We start from the raw sequence: 16,126 nt of genomic DNA on the forward strand, positions 1-16,126 counted from the left end.
ACCCCCTTCCCTTCTGCCTGATCAGAGAGCTCTGGAAATCTATCGTTCGGGGTACAACTACCCTCGAAATCCCCGATGGTCTTTCACCTTCGTCGCAGAGCTGATCCTCTTCGCGAAAGCTCGGGCTACGACTGAGAAACACGGATAAAGAGATGGAAAAAGGGTTAGATCGACGAAGATGAGGGTAGAATAAGGAGGAGTAGTTGAAATTGGGGTGAATATAGTCGACAAGATTTACCATAAGGAGGTTTGTTAACGAAATAGTCGTAGGTTGAGAAAAAATCGGTCAAAAGTTTGAAGTCAGTACGCGTTCCAAGTAGATCTAAGAATTTAAAGAGAAAATGAGCTTAGAAAGATTCTGCTACCTTCGGCAATTCTTTCGTAGGAAACGAATTAAAGTAGGGGAAATTACTGTCGATATCTGGAGAAGAAATTTGGAATTCGTAACAAAATTACCTGGTGGGAAAGGCAATTCTACATTGTCCCAAGTATATGCACATTTCTTGTGTTTATGCAGTACGTACAATTTTTATCTTCGATCGTGCAGTTTAGGAGTTCGTTTAAGGATGTAATTAACATATAGTTTAGTTTATCAGGTTCATTTAGGTGTTTTTGTGTCACAAATGAAAGAGCCGATTTTACGTGCGAAGGTAGTAAGAGAAACGCGATAAGTCCAGTTTTATCGGCTTGCGGATTTTAACGTTACTCGGCGATGACTAAACGCGAAATAGTTTTTTCGATGGCTTTTAGCTATTTATTGTCTTTTAAAGTAAAGGAGAATTTTACGAGAAAGTTTTCGCAATTGGCGCGGACACAATGACGGTTTTATTCGAATTTTAGTCGTTTCGAGTTTAATCCTGGAATGCTTGGCTCTGTACCATGAGCATCGGCCGTGACAAATATGCAGGCGAAATATCACTATAGGGAAAGGAGTTTCTTCAAGAGATCTATCGCATACCGATCGCACAGAGAAAAACGGTGGTATCGTTGGTAATTTAGCTTTCACGGTTTAATGATTCTGTCGAGCGCGTAGCAAAGAAACAAACGTTTCGAATTTTTCGAGAGGAATGCAAATTTTATTTCCTCGTGGAATCTTATTGTTCGCCTCAGATGGAACAGTTACACAACAAATATACAAACTACGAATAAAGAACTTAGAATTTACTTTAGAATTCCACGAAGCACCAATCATCGATCAAAAATCAACTGAACAAATTGTAAAATACGTTTTAATTGAAGGAAACCGTAAATCGTCGATCCTCGATGAAACGATAATACATCGAAAGAAACACAAATCTTTCTACATTCCCGAATCTAATTTCTTCAAAACTTTCTATCTCGTAAAACAGTCATTTATTTACGCAATTAAAATATCATTTATAGCATAACTCACGTTATAATTTATACTTTAGTTCGCCATATAATTCGTATAATTTACCATGTCCACGAACTAAGCTCAAATACTATATAAAATACCATGGAGCTCGCAAATACCATATTACGCCGAAAGCAAGCGAGAGAGGCAAACGTTGCTCGGCCTCCGAGACAGCTACCAAACAATTCATCTGCCATCAACTATGAAACCGTCCGTATCTCGAGAAACACGGTCGAAATTTATTCATAATCGAGGCTGGAACGGCGGTATGGCGAACATTTCGGTGCCAGAAAGAAGAATATCCACGGAAAGACAGGAAGGAGTGGGGAATCGAGGGGTCGAAGTCGCGTCGTCATTCCAGAATATGAGATTTCCAGCAGTTCGAGGCGAGGGAGTGGTCGTAGGTAAAAGATCGAGGGTCGAAGAAGGTCCAAGGGAGAATTCGCGAGAGAAGCTAGAAAGAGAAGCGGATATAATGGGCACCGAAGCGGCTGAGCGACATAAGCCAGCGAATCTGGCGACTCGTACGCGAAGAAAAGCGCGTACTCGTACGAGCAGAGTCGATCGGGGGACATTATTGGATTCTGAGCATTCCCCGAGTTATTAAAATTCGAAGCGAACCGCGAGGCGACCAGAGCGAAAACTCCCCCTTCCGTCTCGCTGGTCTTCAGGGATGGAACGTTTGTCGAAGAATATTAAAGCTCCGATACCCGAAGCCCCTAGGAAAAAGAAGAACTGTTGGTAAAATCTTAGCCCACGCATTTCTTACGCGATTTGTTAGCGACGAGCGAAGAGGGTTTCAACGAGCTTTAAAAATTTGGAGTATTTCTGCTGATTTTATACGTAAATTTATATTTTAGGCATTGTTTGAAAGATAGTTTGGAGAAGAGCATGACAGATATCGACGTTGCTTGTAGAATCTCTTTCAACAATTAGGAACTGTGATTAGCTTTCAAGAACCAAGAGCCACGACTCGATTATTTTCGAATGTAATATTGCGAGAATATTCGACTTGACGATGATGCTGATTTTATCATTGCGATTAATATAGAATACTCGAATATTTTGACGAGCATTGTTAGCTCCATTATCATACAATAAATATTACAGAAATAAAATTGCTCCGAAGAAATTGTCAAGTTCTTAAAACCGGCAGATGCGATCGAATAGATAATTATTCCATTACAATGGTAATGTAAAATAAAGAATCATTATATTAATATCCATAACGTGAAACTTTAGTGCAAACAAATCTATACCAACGATTGGTAATACGTTGAAAGCAGAAATCGCGATATTTTCCACGTTAATTTACCAAAGAGCGTCCAGAATATCGCAAGCATTTTATCGGTGGTCTCCGCCTACTCTTCGTCGATGCTATCATAGCCTATTATCAAATCAAAATGATCAATCATCAGGGTCAATAGCGAATACCGGGGGAGGGTTGCCTTCTCACTGGTGCGAGGCAAACACAAAAGGCGACAGCCAGTTTTCAAGAGGGTCCGGTAAAAGGCGGCAGAAGTCACCGAGGGCAGATTCAAGGGAGGGAAAGGTGGCAAAGGTCGTTCTCGAACCTTGATCAGGGGTGTCCGTCTCGTGTGAGTAAATACAGGGATCTTCTTCGTAATCGGCGTAATCGTTCGACCGACCATCGATCATGCTTCCACAATAAACTTAATATCATTTCGCGTCGAACTGCCTGAAAAGTTGAACGCCCGAGAGATGAGCCCTCGATTACACAAACGCGACTCGCGTAGTCGACGTTGTAAGCGTATCGTGAAGGAAACTAACGTAAATTTAGTGACTTTGTCGAGGATACCTTTGCTATCGATGCAACGACGAACGAAACTTTTTTAAAGTAAATCGATCGCTGAGGAATTTTCTTCGGATCGTCCAAGGAGACAACGTTCGATAGGATCGATATATCTATTATACAACGGGATCGGTACGTGAGAAAGGAATAAATTAGTCGAGATTTGCCATTGTGCTTGGAATCAAAAAGAGACCCGGACGAACATCCAAACGAAACCTATTTAAGATTATCCAGAAACGCGATTGACATTCATAAAAGAAAATCTCCGTACAACGTGCAACCTTCGAACTACATAAAAGCTCTAAGAGAATAATCAGCCTGCTCCCTTACGAACAAAGCAGGCCGAACAATCAAGTAACGCGCACGGCACGCTAACGAACAAATAAAAATCCCTTCCGCGTATTGCATTTTCCGGCGCATTAGTTGCGCACAATGGTTCCGGTAAAAGGTACAGCGGTAATGGTACGCAACGTAACGAGATCCAAGGAAAAAGGCAAACAATTCCGCCGCCTGATCGAATATAAGTAAATTAAAGGCTAGAGAGTTATATACGAAAGTATTCGCTTATACGACGAATAAAAATACAAAGAAAAATAGACAATGTCCATCTTTAGCGATTTTATGCATAGAGCGTCGGAATTAACAATTTATAAAAATTGACAAGTATACCGGTTAAAAGGTTGTTGATCCACTAATGCAATCACAATTCTTCCCACTTCTAATACCGATTACTGTCATTTTCAAAAAGGAAATTGATGTTTCCTTCAAAGTTAGGCGTGACGCTACTGTGCCGATCCACGCGACATAATTTTCAACAAGATCTTTCATTCGTTTCAAACATTTTTACAATCATCTTCGAACGCGTAACACGAATCTTTCCCATCGATTTTTCCGACACACGCTGCACGCGTGTTACGGTAGCAAATAAAACACCGAAGATTAAAAGCGAGGGTGCTTAAAAACGCACATGTGCGCGAGTTTCTCTGCTCGAAACGAAAAACGTGGGACGAGGAAAAAGACTCGGGGTGAAAAAAAAAACGAGCAACTCCACGGTTACGTTTGATTTTTGATCTGCATTGCTGTTCGCCGGCCCGGAAGGAAAGCCTTTAGAGAATTTTTCCAGCTGGGAAAGCCGTTCGAATATTCACCGAGCTTCTGGTGGCTGTCTATTCAATCCGCTCTTTCATTTCCGTGATTGCTGTTTTAAATAATTGCATCTCTATACCTCTTCGGTCGCGCAGTCTCTTCCTCGCTCGTTCGCGCAAAATATTTGAAATCGACCTGGGTTATCCCTTCTCCGACGTTCACCCCTCCGCGACGTTTCCACGTTTTTCATCGGATGGCTTCGGTAACTCGCGATTTTTAATTAAATCCTCTCTGACTAGCGGCCGACATCGATGAAAAGAAAAATGTTGGCACTCGTGCGCGACACGTTGCCAAACGGGATTCTATGAAATTGGCTATCGGCCCAAGCTGAGCGCGAATACTCGCGAATCGACGGGGGTAAAAAAGTCATTTGCGGGATTGAAATGGAAATTCGATCGTGTTCCCGTGGAAATTCCATTCGCACGAGAGTGGGACTTTGAACAGGCTGTTCTATTGATTTCAGTGAATTCGATGGTCAATGAATATCTTTTTTCTTCCCTCCTTTTTTTCTTTTTTTTTTTATGCAAATTATAGTGGCCGTTAGAGGTGTAACACCGCTGGATAAAGACACGGCAACCCTGAAAAATTAAAAAGGACCTTTTCCTCGCTTTCGAGGGTGTGGAACCCTCGCTTTTCGATATTTTTTAACAAGCTGCTCCATGGGGAAAAATATCATATTTCTGTAAAGGCAGCTCGAGCGTCTCCCTTTGTCGTCCCCCTTTAAGTTTAGTTGCCATCTCGAGCCGGTGAACGATCGATCGTCTTGGTTCCGTCTCTCCCTTCTATTGTCACAGTATGGCCCGAGGGTGAAGCGAGGAAAACTGCTGGAAAAATTTACATCCTCGATTGCGACAGTATGGTCGTGTTTGGGTTCGCTACGAATAAACGTGACGGGAAATCGCATGGAAAACGTATCGAACGTTGGAAGAACGTTTCTATAACAATTGACCGAATATGAATGTAAATGTGACTGGTTACGCGTTGGTTATTTTGCACGTAATAGCATATTTTTGTTTAAATCAACTGATATAAAAAGATTGACAGGGAAAGGACGTTGTTACATAATATTTATGTAGACCGAATTTAATCACTTTTGATAGCGAATTATCGAGTACGTAAGTAAGAATTATAACGACAGAGTATCTACAATTCGCGTCAATTATCGTTACTACTTCTACGATAATATTTCAATTTCGCATAAACGCGTATCTTTTCTCTGAACTATTAAACCTCGATAGATTGCCAATCTATTTGTTAAATGGGTTAAAAGTTACTTCTTTGCGCGTAAAATAACGATCGTAGAATATCCGTAAAACAATAATGCAAATTGCAAATCAAAATATCGAGATAATAATCCAAACCACAAATCAGTGCGATAAACCGCCTCCTCCGTGAAATCCACCTCGTTCTACAACCACGCTGCAATCTACGACCAGTTACAATGTCAGAAAAGGACTAAAGCGAATCCGGGCGGCGCCGAACCGAGCGACAAGACTTTCTCGATCTTCCGTTCAAATCACCGGAGCCACTCCTGTCGCCGTGATATCTTTGTTCCACGAAAACCGGACGGAAGGAAAGCCCGTTCCTCGAACCACGCCAACAAAAATAAGTCCTTCGGCGAATCTACGTTCCATCCAGCGTGAACGATCGACGAAGAAGAAATGAGAAAAAGCGCAGAAAAATCCACGGGACAGTCGATGCGTGCGAGGGTGGAAATGCGAGAGAAGAGAAGGGATGGCGTATCGCGGGTGTCGTGATTCGTGCGAACCGGCCTTTACGATTCGAAATCGGTCGATGGAAGCGGCGGAACGGGAGACAACGGCGAGAAAAGAAGAAAAGGAAAGGGAGACGAGGGAGAAAAGCGAGAAAGGAGGGCGAAGGAGAGGTGAGACAAGAAGGGAGAAGATGATAGAGGAACGGAAAAAGAAAGAGAGAGGAGAGAGAGAGAGAGAAAGAGAAAAGAGAAGCCTCGAGTGCTAAGCCCGATGCGAGAGAGTGGCCAGGCTAAGCCCAAGGCAGAAAGAAAGGTTTTATCTGCTCGTAGTTATTTATCGCTTTCCGTTGTAGCGGTGGCGTCGGGGCACGACCAATCAGAAGTCAGTATCCCCGGGTACCAGTCCGCGCCATCCGCATACATTATCGTGCGGAGCCTCGGCCATTGTCTTTCCACCGTTGTAAATCACATTTTATTCCCTCGCTTACGGTTTCGTTTTATTTATTTGTCGGAGAAACGTATCGCTACCGTACTCGTGGCCAAAGGGGCGCTCGCGCGCGCTCCTCGCGCTCTTCTAACGTGTACAGACGGACGAAGAGACGGACGTGCACACATAGAAATAGATATACCTATATACACACGTGTACCATCGCGGAACAACACGAGAAGGACACACGTGTAGCCAGAGGAAACACACGCTTCCCCGTAAAATCCGTGTAAGGGGAACACACATCCGTGAGTCGAGGGTACCATCGTGGTTGTTCCCTCTTGTTTTCTCCTTTGGACACTCTCTTCGATCGTCCTTTCCTCTCTTTCGTCGACGTAGAACGTGTGAGAGAGGGCTTCGAGGGGGAGAAACGAACGAACGACTTCGATTTTTATTAAGCACCCGGGTGGACCGAGCAACGTCCTCGTCCTCGTCGTCTCCAACGACGACTGTTTAACTAAATTCCATCGCGGGATCACCCTGCTGGTTCGTGATCTCCCCCTAGGACCCCGATAGCCTTTTTTCTTGCCCCGAGCTGCCCCGCTGGCCCGTTGTCCTCGTTCTTTTGGCCACGCTTTCTTTCGAGCCTTTTTCTTCTCTCTCTCCTTCTGCACGCCGCCGAATAAAAGTGAAAGGATGCCTCGCATGATTTACGGAAACGACGAGCTGATGAAACGGCTCTCCGGGCCCCGTTTTCGAACCGCGCCGCTCCCCATCGGCGACCGCGATCACCGCCTCGATCCACTACCACGCCATCCTAATTCCACGCGCTTTTTCTCCATCCTTCTATCGTGCTTTGCCTTCTTTTTTCATAGCTTTAGTACCGATGTTATTGAGCATTCTATGGCAGTTGTTCGTGCATCGATGGGTAAAGCGGTAAATTAGTAAGGCGTTTATTATATCGAGATGCCCTGGAAGATATCGCTTCGCGGACGCTGGTCGTCTTACTTCGTATAATTATCGTTTATTTACCATAATCATAGAATACGTGTGTTCGACGCAAAGTGCCCGAAACGTCTTTGCATCCTCTTGTATTCAATCGATAAGTCAGATATCGTTGAGGATCGATCGTCTTCTCGATTTTCTGCAACGATACACGTAGACTTTTTCGCCTTGCACGCTGTGAAATACTCGCAACGATATCACATAGTACTAGATATTGTCTCGTTCAAAAGATCCACGAACGTTCGAAAGAGATATACACGTCACGCTTAATAATCGTTATCTGTAAATCGTGTTGCATAAAATATAAAATATCTGGTCGGTCGAGCAGTAATTCCGAATTAATAACACGAAGGAGAAAAGATTCGAAGAATTGGGTCAGCGATACGAAATTATAGTTTTCACGCAACAACGACAACTAAAGATCCATACGCGCAGTTACAACTGGATAAATAAGTACATTGTACGATCTGCTATAAACATAACGACGTCCATTTCATTTACAACCGTGTCGCGTCGTATTATTTCATTTACTCTCGTATCACCGAGCATCGATCTTTATGCTTTGCCTCTTAACGATTCAACGATTCAACGATTCAACAGGAACGCATGATTTCTCCGAGTAGCAATGAAATCACATTTTGAGAGTTGAGCCTCGACTCCAGACGATTCGATGCGTAGCGCGGTTTATTAACATGCTTCGACGAACTGCTATTTTATATGCGCGCAATCCGCGCACCATGTTAATTATGGGTTGCGTTACCTTGTGCCGATACTTAACTACAGCGTTGTACTCGACCCGAGTGAATTATTTCGCTCGTACAAAGGCAAAGATTTACGAAGTTTCGTAGTAAAAACTATAACACCCCGATACCATCGTTACGTTATGAAACTCTTTACGCATATGCTCGTAAATGTAGCATATAAAAGAAAAAAAGGACTCTCTGATGTGTATAATCCCTTTGGGTTTTTTAATTAATCATATAGTTTTTCGCGTTATAATTGTGCCGCAGTTAGGCGCAATAACGATGCTTCGGCATCTTCGGGTTGTTCAAATGTAATTGTGAATTATCTCTGCTCTTTCTGAAACCACTGCCATCATTATTATACGACGATGTAGAAAATTATAGTCGAACAAGTTGAATACGAGGTTCGTTTAAAAGTTCTGTATTACCTTGTCTTGTTTATATTTTAATAATACGTGTTGGGTTATAGTTTTTGCTGCAAATTGTAGGAATAATAACGTCGATAGTTAAGTATCTAATTCGCGAACGTGTAATATAAAAGATATTTTCTCGCAGAATCCACATTTACGCTTATCCTTACACATGCGCGCTTCGTTTACGAATTATCATCAAATTTCCCTTTTAAATTTCGTTTTCGATCGCGTTTGCTTCGTCGTAGGATTTCGATCGGACGCGTAACTTGGCTCGATGAACGTATCGGTAGGCTGGCTAAAAACTACACAATGACAAGTCAATTAAAGAAAATGAAAGAAAAAATTGATTATATAATAGAAAGTGACACGCAAAACAATCGAGTCCCGAAGCGTGGCATAAACTTTCACGCTTATCAAGCTGCACCTACGTGGTGTTGCCATCGACGCGTACGATACTCTCGTACCGCTTTCCTACGAAATATAAATCACGTTGCACGAAAGTGTCCACGGCCGCACTAAACCGGCCTCCGCGTGCCAGTAACGAAACAACAATCGACCATAACGTGACCCACCAACAACAATATTATTGATCTCTACTACTTGAACGATCAACGTCCTCGATGTTTATCGTTCGCGGGAATGCTCGAACCCGCCGAAAAAGCGAACAGAGACTGTTCACGGCAGATAGAGTGAAACGGCTGTATAAAGAATTCTACTGCAGTACGGCGACACGACGGAGACGCCGGTTTCGAGGCGAAAGAGAGTCTGGCCTGCTCTGTGGTTTCTTTCAATCGGCTTCCAAAATTAATAACGACTGATTTTTATCTGCAATCCATTTCTGAAGTTAGCAATTTCATTTTTAACGAAAAGTCTTTCGTTGGAAAAGAATTTTTTTTAATCGTCTTTAATAACGTTGAAATTTTTAATAATTTTGTTCCAATAGAACGGAATAAATCAATCGAATCGATGTTCGTTAGAGGTATTACATAGATTTAGCCCTGACCCTCTTCTCCTTTTATTCAAAATTATTTCGTGTGTGAAAAATTAAAAAGAAAAAAAAAAAAGAAAGAATTAAGAAAAATACATCACGACGGAATAAAACACCAAATGCTTGTGATAGTTTCAGCGGTGCAAGTAGACCATGCAGGCCAGGTTCTCTCCCAGCCTCAGTCGCGTCCTGGCCATCAACAGGTCAGTAACAACGATAAATATACATACATATTACTCAAACTTAAGCGTGCGGATAGAGACAGACGGGCGAGAACAGCGTTCTATGTTATAATGGTAGGACGCTGATTATCTGGATAAATAGGAGAATATACAATTTGAAACGTAAAAAATCGGTAAAATCCGGATAATCGGCGTTTTATCGTAGAAGCGTATAGTTGCGTTGTTAACGCATTATGGATCGTTTAATTGAAAGCGGCGATGATGACGGTACACGTGATAGCGTAGATAACGGTGCGCAAATTACATGCCACGCATTCGCACGTGTTTGACTTGTATGTAGATACTATCGTTTTCGTAACAGTATTGATGTGTTTGCCTGTGTCAGACGAGGAGTAACCTTTTTACCTTGGATTCTGAGTAAATGGAAATTATTGACAAGAAAAGGTACATTAATTTTAATGAGTCGGATAAGGTATCTGCTGGTTCGTTTAGCCCGATAATATAACCAGTTTGAAATTTTAAAAAATATTATGCTGTGTGAGTTAGGTATCTTATTTCGATATTACTATAGTGATAAATATATAGGTACTCGAACGATCCCAGGTACCCGTAGTATGTATAGATGATATTCGGATAACGAGTTTTTGAAACGAAAGCTACAAGTGTAGCAAGTTTTAAAAAATACTAAATTCTTCTTAAGGAAAATTTGATTAACGTGCAATTTAATCTGGAACGGAACGTTCGACCTACAAATTTTGATAATCAATATGTTGATTTTTCGTTAGCTCGAGATGGATATTTTACTTGTTTCGTTTCTATATTAAAGGCTTTGCGTAATAAATAGTTCGAGCAATAATTTGAAATTCAAAGTTTCGTGATTCGAAGTTCGCAGCTCACACAGATTCGAAATTTTACATTTTTATGATTATATAGCAGTTACTCTACGTTTCTTACTACGAAATTGAAACCAATTTTTGAAACAAGGTTCGTTCCAACAGTATAAGCGAATGTTTTCAAAGTATAATTTATTCTACTTCTGATCATTTTTTCCATGTAAATTTCACTTTTTCAAATCCTGTCTTAAGTAGACCAATAATCGTTAAAACTACGTCATTAAACGCAGGCTCGAAAAGATGAAATATTGTCCATAACGTGTAAACTGCAACATAATACGAGATTTATATCGGGTAGCGACAAATTCATAACGCGTATAGAAAACCTCGGCGAGCAATTACAACGTGGCAGTGCAATTATTTATTTAATAGTCCGTGAAAGAGAAAGTCGTAGAACAGGTTGCTGCCACTGTTACGCGTCGTGGCCCTATCGATTATCGTTTCACCAAACATACTTCGATAGTTCGCTTAAACTTTTTCTCGTAAACTGTCGCGCGTTTTATGCAGGAACGTAACAACTTGGGAACAAAGAAACTTGTTGACCACTGACAACGAAGGAAAAGGCTTCTCGAAGCTGTTTTTCAGTGCGTTTCGAATATCATCTACTAGACTACGAAAGATATTATTTGATATCTAACATGGTACAAAATTCTAAAAATTTTTTAATATTTTTTAAATCGTCGTAATTGTTAGGTCTATGTATTAATTCGGTGTCTTCAGATCTAGCTATTTCTATTTAAAATTTAAATACATCTTTTAATGAATTTAAATACATCTTAAAAATCTAATATTTTCTACGTGTCTTACGCTTTCCTCGTTAAAGATAAATCCAACGTATCTCGTAACCCATATCTAAAATTGCAATTTTAGATTAAACAGGCACCGAATTAATTTACGATCCTAATAATTTCCACCGTTATCCTCGCACGTCCAAACGACCATCCCTTGTTTTCCCCAATCCCCAACCGCGTTCAACTTTTTTTTCGTCGCCGTACACCCTGTTGCCTTCGCCATGGACGACCTTTTTCTTTGCGTGCGAAATTAGTCTAACCTCAAATTAGCTCCCCGTCAAACATCCAATGTTTCCCTCGTTCTGCCTTGTGTCTTGTTACTGTTGTTTCTTTTTTTCCCTACTTTGGCGAACGAAACTCGAAACCTGCACGGTGGGTAACCTTGTTTTGTGTTGGGTCGCGCGACCAGAAGCTTTTTTGCCCTCCCCTTTTTTCAATTCTACTCCAGCGTGTCTCACCCTCCATGCAAATGAGCGTATCGCGGATCTTCCTCGCCCCGTGCCAAGGGCGTGCTCGTCTCGTTTAGAAAGGAAATACTCGACGCAGAACGCCTCTCTTTGTGGCTTTGGCCGCGTACTCTGTTTGTTGGGGTTGCACTGATTAACCTGTCGCGTGCGAAATCGCGTTAACTACGATTAGATACTTTGCGAACGACGTACCATCATTGAGAAACAGAAGAACGAATTTCAAACAATAAATTGTATTAACGCGATTAGTACCAACTATCGCTGTTGTATTATTGGCACCTTATATTACTAAAACGTTATAATATTACGTTAAATTGGTATAACGGTCGGCATACGGTTTTTCCAATGTTATTAACAATCCTAATCTAAACGATAAATATTCATATTCTTTATACGCAAGACGATATAAATCGACTACGACTAAAAGTCACCCTCCTGAATATTTTTAATCTTGTTTCGTATTTCGTAAAGCATCCTAGATAGATAAAATTCCCTTTTTTAATATACCCTGTATGGCGTTAAAACAGTGACGTGGCAATGAAAGAAGGAAAATAAAGGAGACGATTAAGTATGTAAGAGTAAACTCGATGTGAGGTCTACCAGGCGTCACCTCGACCCTTAACACGACCCAAAAACCGTCAAAGTCTGCCTGTTGTCATGTAGATTCGTAATCTTCCGCATTGTACCAAACAATGGAGGCATTCAGTCCCAGGAATAGTGTGAATGCTTATTAAAGTCAGACTGGTATTCACTGTGTTTAGCCTTTTCTGAAACCTTTGCTTACGATCGACAAAAAATGCCTCGATACAAAGAAAAATGTCGACAAAGAAAAGCTGAACTTCTAGCAGTCCTTGCATTAGTACGATGATTGGCCATCTAGCTGTAAAATTACGCTTTGATTGAATTTCTTTGCCCGGTGTTTTAGATGTTTCGATTATTCTCTCGTTTCGCGTCGTCTTTTTAAATAGATTCTCATGGAAAATATTTGTAACTTGCATCGAAGGTCGAATCGCAATTAAACTCACTGTCATCCGATTAAACTACGGATAGCTTCTTAGGAAGATGACAAAATTTTCTATACAAGAATTTTTATATTTTGTAAATCAGCAATATACTAGAAAACGATAGAATTATCTCGAGAATGATTTGTACGTCTAATTTCGCGAATTATTTTTGAAATACAATGTAAGCCGATCCAGATCCTCTCCCTAGCAACGTTACTCTGAGACTAAAACAACTGTCGAAACCAACGTCGCACGTGTACCGCTTATGGTCTTTCCTCGACGCATTCTTTTGTGTACGCGCTATCGATGACCTTAGCGCTTGAGAAACCGAAGACCAGATGTAGAGTTTTCTCAGAAGTGACGATCACTTCAACAATTTTTAATGGAATTAACGATTGCTCTAGATTAAAAAATCTGACTTGATTAAATACCTCTCGTTACTTTCTAAGAAAAATTTTAATTAAAAATATTCTGTTTAAACGCTCGCTTAACTTACAACGGAAAAATAATACAGCAACGAACGGTTACGAATCTTTAATTAAAAAAGTCGGATATTCTTTACCACGATTAGGTATTGAAAGTGAAATAACAGATTTCGTAATCGTTTGTGTACAAAGGAAATACGACGAAGCGTACATCATTTCGTAACGAGCGTTGATTGTAGGTTTGACAGAAAGTTCTTAAAAATATTATACTACGGAAGAAATATTTCCGTGGTGACGCGAAAACGGTGAAAGCGAGCAAATGATACGAACGATTATTTTATTGTAGCGAGAAGATAAACTGTCTGATCGATATCTAAAGGCGAACCCCTCGGTACGTATGCAGCAACAATGCTGCACAGCTCGACTACTCAATGATTTATAACCCCACTTATGAACCAAATCGATTTCTCTCGAAGGTACTATCCTGACGCCTACACGCTCTTTTAATACGGATAGATTCGAGAGTCTTCTATGAAAACAACGATGCTTTTACATCGTTTCGGTACGAAAACAAGGGATTAACCGTGCAAACATCAAAACGTAAATTTCCATGATACGTGTGTGTGGACAAATTTTGGGATTTCTAACAGATTTGTTTAACGCTAACGTTTTATTCTTTCGTGCGATGGACGAATGCTAAATGATTCGAATAAAGGAAACTAGCGAATATATCAGAGCTGGATTATCTCGACGCGTTTAGCCATCTAAATTCTAAAAGATCTTACACGTTAGCGTAATCGGATCGTTCTATATTTTACGCGTATAGTAATAGCTCGATACAAGTAAAATATAAAAAAAAATCCACGTATAATTATCATTCGCGTAGATAGAGGAATTTCTAGTGTAATTTAAATACAAGAGAACCATTTGCATGGACAGCGTCGCTCGTATATCATACACTATGAATACCTCTCGTCCTTTAATCGAAAGCAACGTATAAACAAATTATCGATCAAACGACGAAAAAAAGCAGACATCCCAATATCATCGGTGTCACGAAGACACGGTTCGCAGGATCTCACGAGAATGATCGTCAATTGCGCGCCTGGAAACCTCCACCCTTCGATCACATACCGCGGCGTTCTAATAAACGTTTCACAAAAGGATTTTAAAAGCGGAAGGGTATCCAATTATCGCCTGGTCACGACATCCGATCGTGCTGGAATTGCAAAAATAAATTCCCCGGATAGCCTCGCTCCGTCCGTAAGGAATAAAGGGGGTGATGGTCGACGAAGAGAGGGTAAGCGGAAGGTGGCGAGGATGCAGTGTCAAGAAAGCGGAAAGTCCGATAATGAGACGTCCTCGCTTTGAAGTTGAAGGCAGGGCGATCGTCGAACGTCGACGTTCGATCGACGAGAAATGAGGCGAGCCCGATGAAGAACGAGGAGAAAGGGCAAAATAAAAAGAAGGCTACGAAGGTGGCAGAGGGTGAAATAAAGGCTGTTAGACGGTGGAAATTACTCTTTTCTGGAAAATCACGTGTGCCAGCTGCTGGTTGCACCAGCGATCGCGCTGTCGTATCGACTAAACAGCGTGTCACGTTCGTAGACAGACGACACGGACCGTGAAAACGATGTATGTACCGTTCGAAACGTTTCCATCTTCCTTACCTTTCGTCGTTTAGCGATCGTTTCCAAGGGGAAAGGGGGTGGTCCCTTCTCTTTCTCTACAAATTCAATGGCGAATTTGCCGCGTCGTTGAACGATACAACTCGTAAAATTTCACAGTTCGATGCGAATAAACGATTAAACGGATGCATGTCGACGATCGCGGTGCAAGACTTTTACCTTACAGTTTCAATCTTTTATATGACAATTTTCACGAGAATTTTTACGCGAGAACTTTTATTCCTGATGTTTTAAGATATCGTCATTAGCGATCTTAATTCTATTACTGTACTATATTTTCGCTCCAACGACTTGGCGCTATCTTCGCGTAACGTTGCAAGAAATTTTACCAAAATTAGATAAAACGTAATTTTTCCATCCCAATTACGAATAAAATAATTTCTTTCGATCGTACATTCAGGGAATATATATCGGAGAGGGTAGATCTCGTGACTAGTACACCATCGTGTCTGCTCGCGACGATACTCTGTCGCGTATCGAAATGTCACGACAGAGATACCGAGGGTCGACGTCCGAATTAAAATGTTTTAAATGGGAATGACAGTAATTGCTCGGTATAAATAGTCGTTTTGTATTCTACCTCCGTCACCGATTGATTCCACGTTAATCGCGTCCGATGGAACGATATCATATAAATTAACTTCTTTCAGGTTGAAAATGGTCTGTGTCATACTAAATTGAAAGTTATAAATTATAAAATTCGCATGTACATATATTCGCTTATTTCGCAGCATAAAATTAGATCAAAGTATAAATTACTCTTAAAGCGTCGCACGCATACACGACGTCCGTAGCAAACGCGTTAAACTCGTGTAGACAGAAAAACTCGCGGTGAAATGACAATCGTGAAGCGACGAAGTTTCAGAGTCCCGAATGAAATACGGTATATGATAAAAAGGAAAGTAAAGAAGCACAAAGAGACATACACATGATTATTTTATGACACGATGGATTGGTCAGCACCTGCAGGACTCACGATCGTCAAGGCGAATGACCGTCTCCTCGCGTTGTCCAAGGTTACGGGTCATCCCTGACCCTGCCACGCGTCCACC

At 41.2% G+C, this 16,126-nt stretch overlaps 1 protein-coding gene across 8 annotated transcripts in view; it reads left to right on the forward strand.

Annotated features, from left to right (window-relative positions):
• Positions 1-16,126, forward strand: part of LOC132907088 (zinc finger homeobox protein 4) — a 399,871-nt gene that overhangs the window by 351,519 nt on the left and 32,226 nt on the right. For 2 of the 8 annotated variants that reach the window (XM_060959840.1, XM_060959839.1), the window contains exon 10: positions 9,757-9,827. The exons of the other annotated variants lie outside the window; for them this stretch is intronic. In XM_060959840.1, coding sequence (XP_060815823.1) covers positions 9,757-9,827 — 71 coding nt within the window. The remainder of the gene's footprint in view (positions 1-9,756; positions 9,828-16,126) is intronic. 8 annotated transcript variants of the gene reach the window in all.

The sequence above is a fragment of the Bombus pascuorum genome, chromosome 5, assembly GCF_905332965.1.
Source record: "Bombus pascuorum chromosome 5, iyBomPasc1.1, whole genome shotgun sequence".
NCBI classification, from domain to species: Eukaryota; Metazoa; Arthropoda; class Insecta; order Hymenoptera; family Apidae; genus Bombus; species Bombus pascuorum.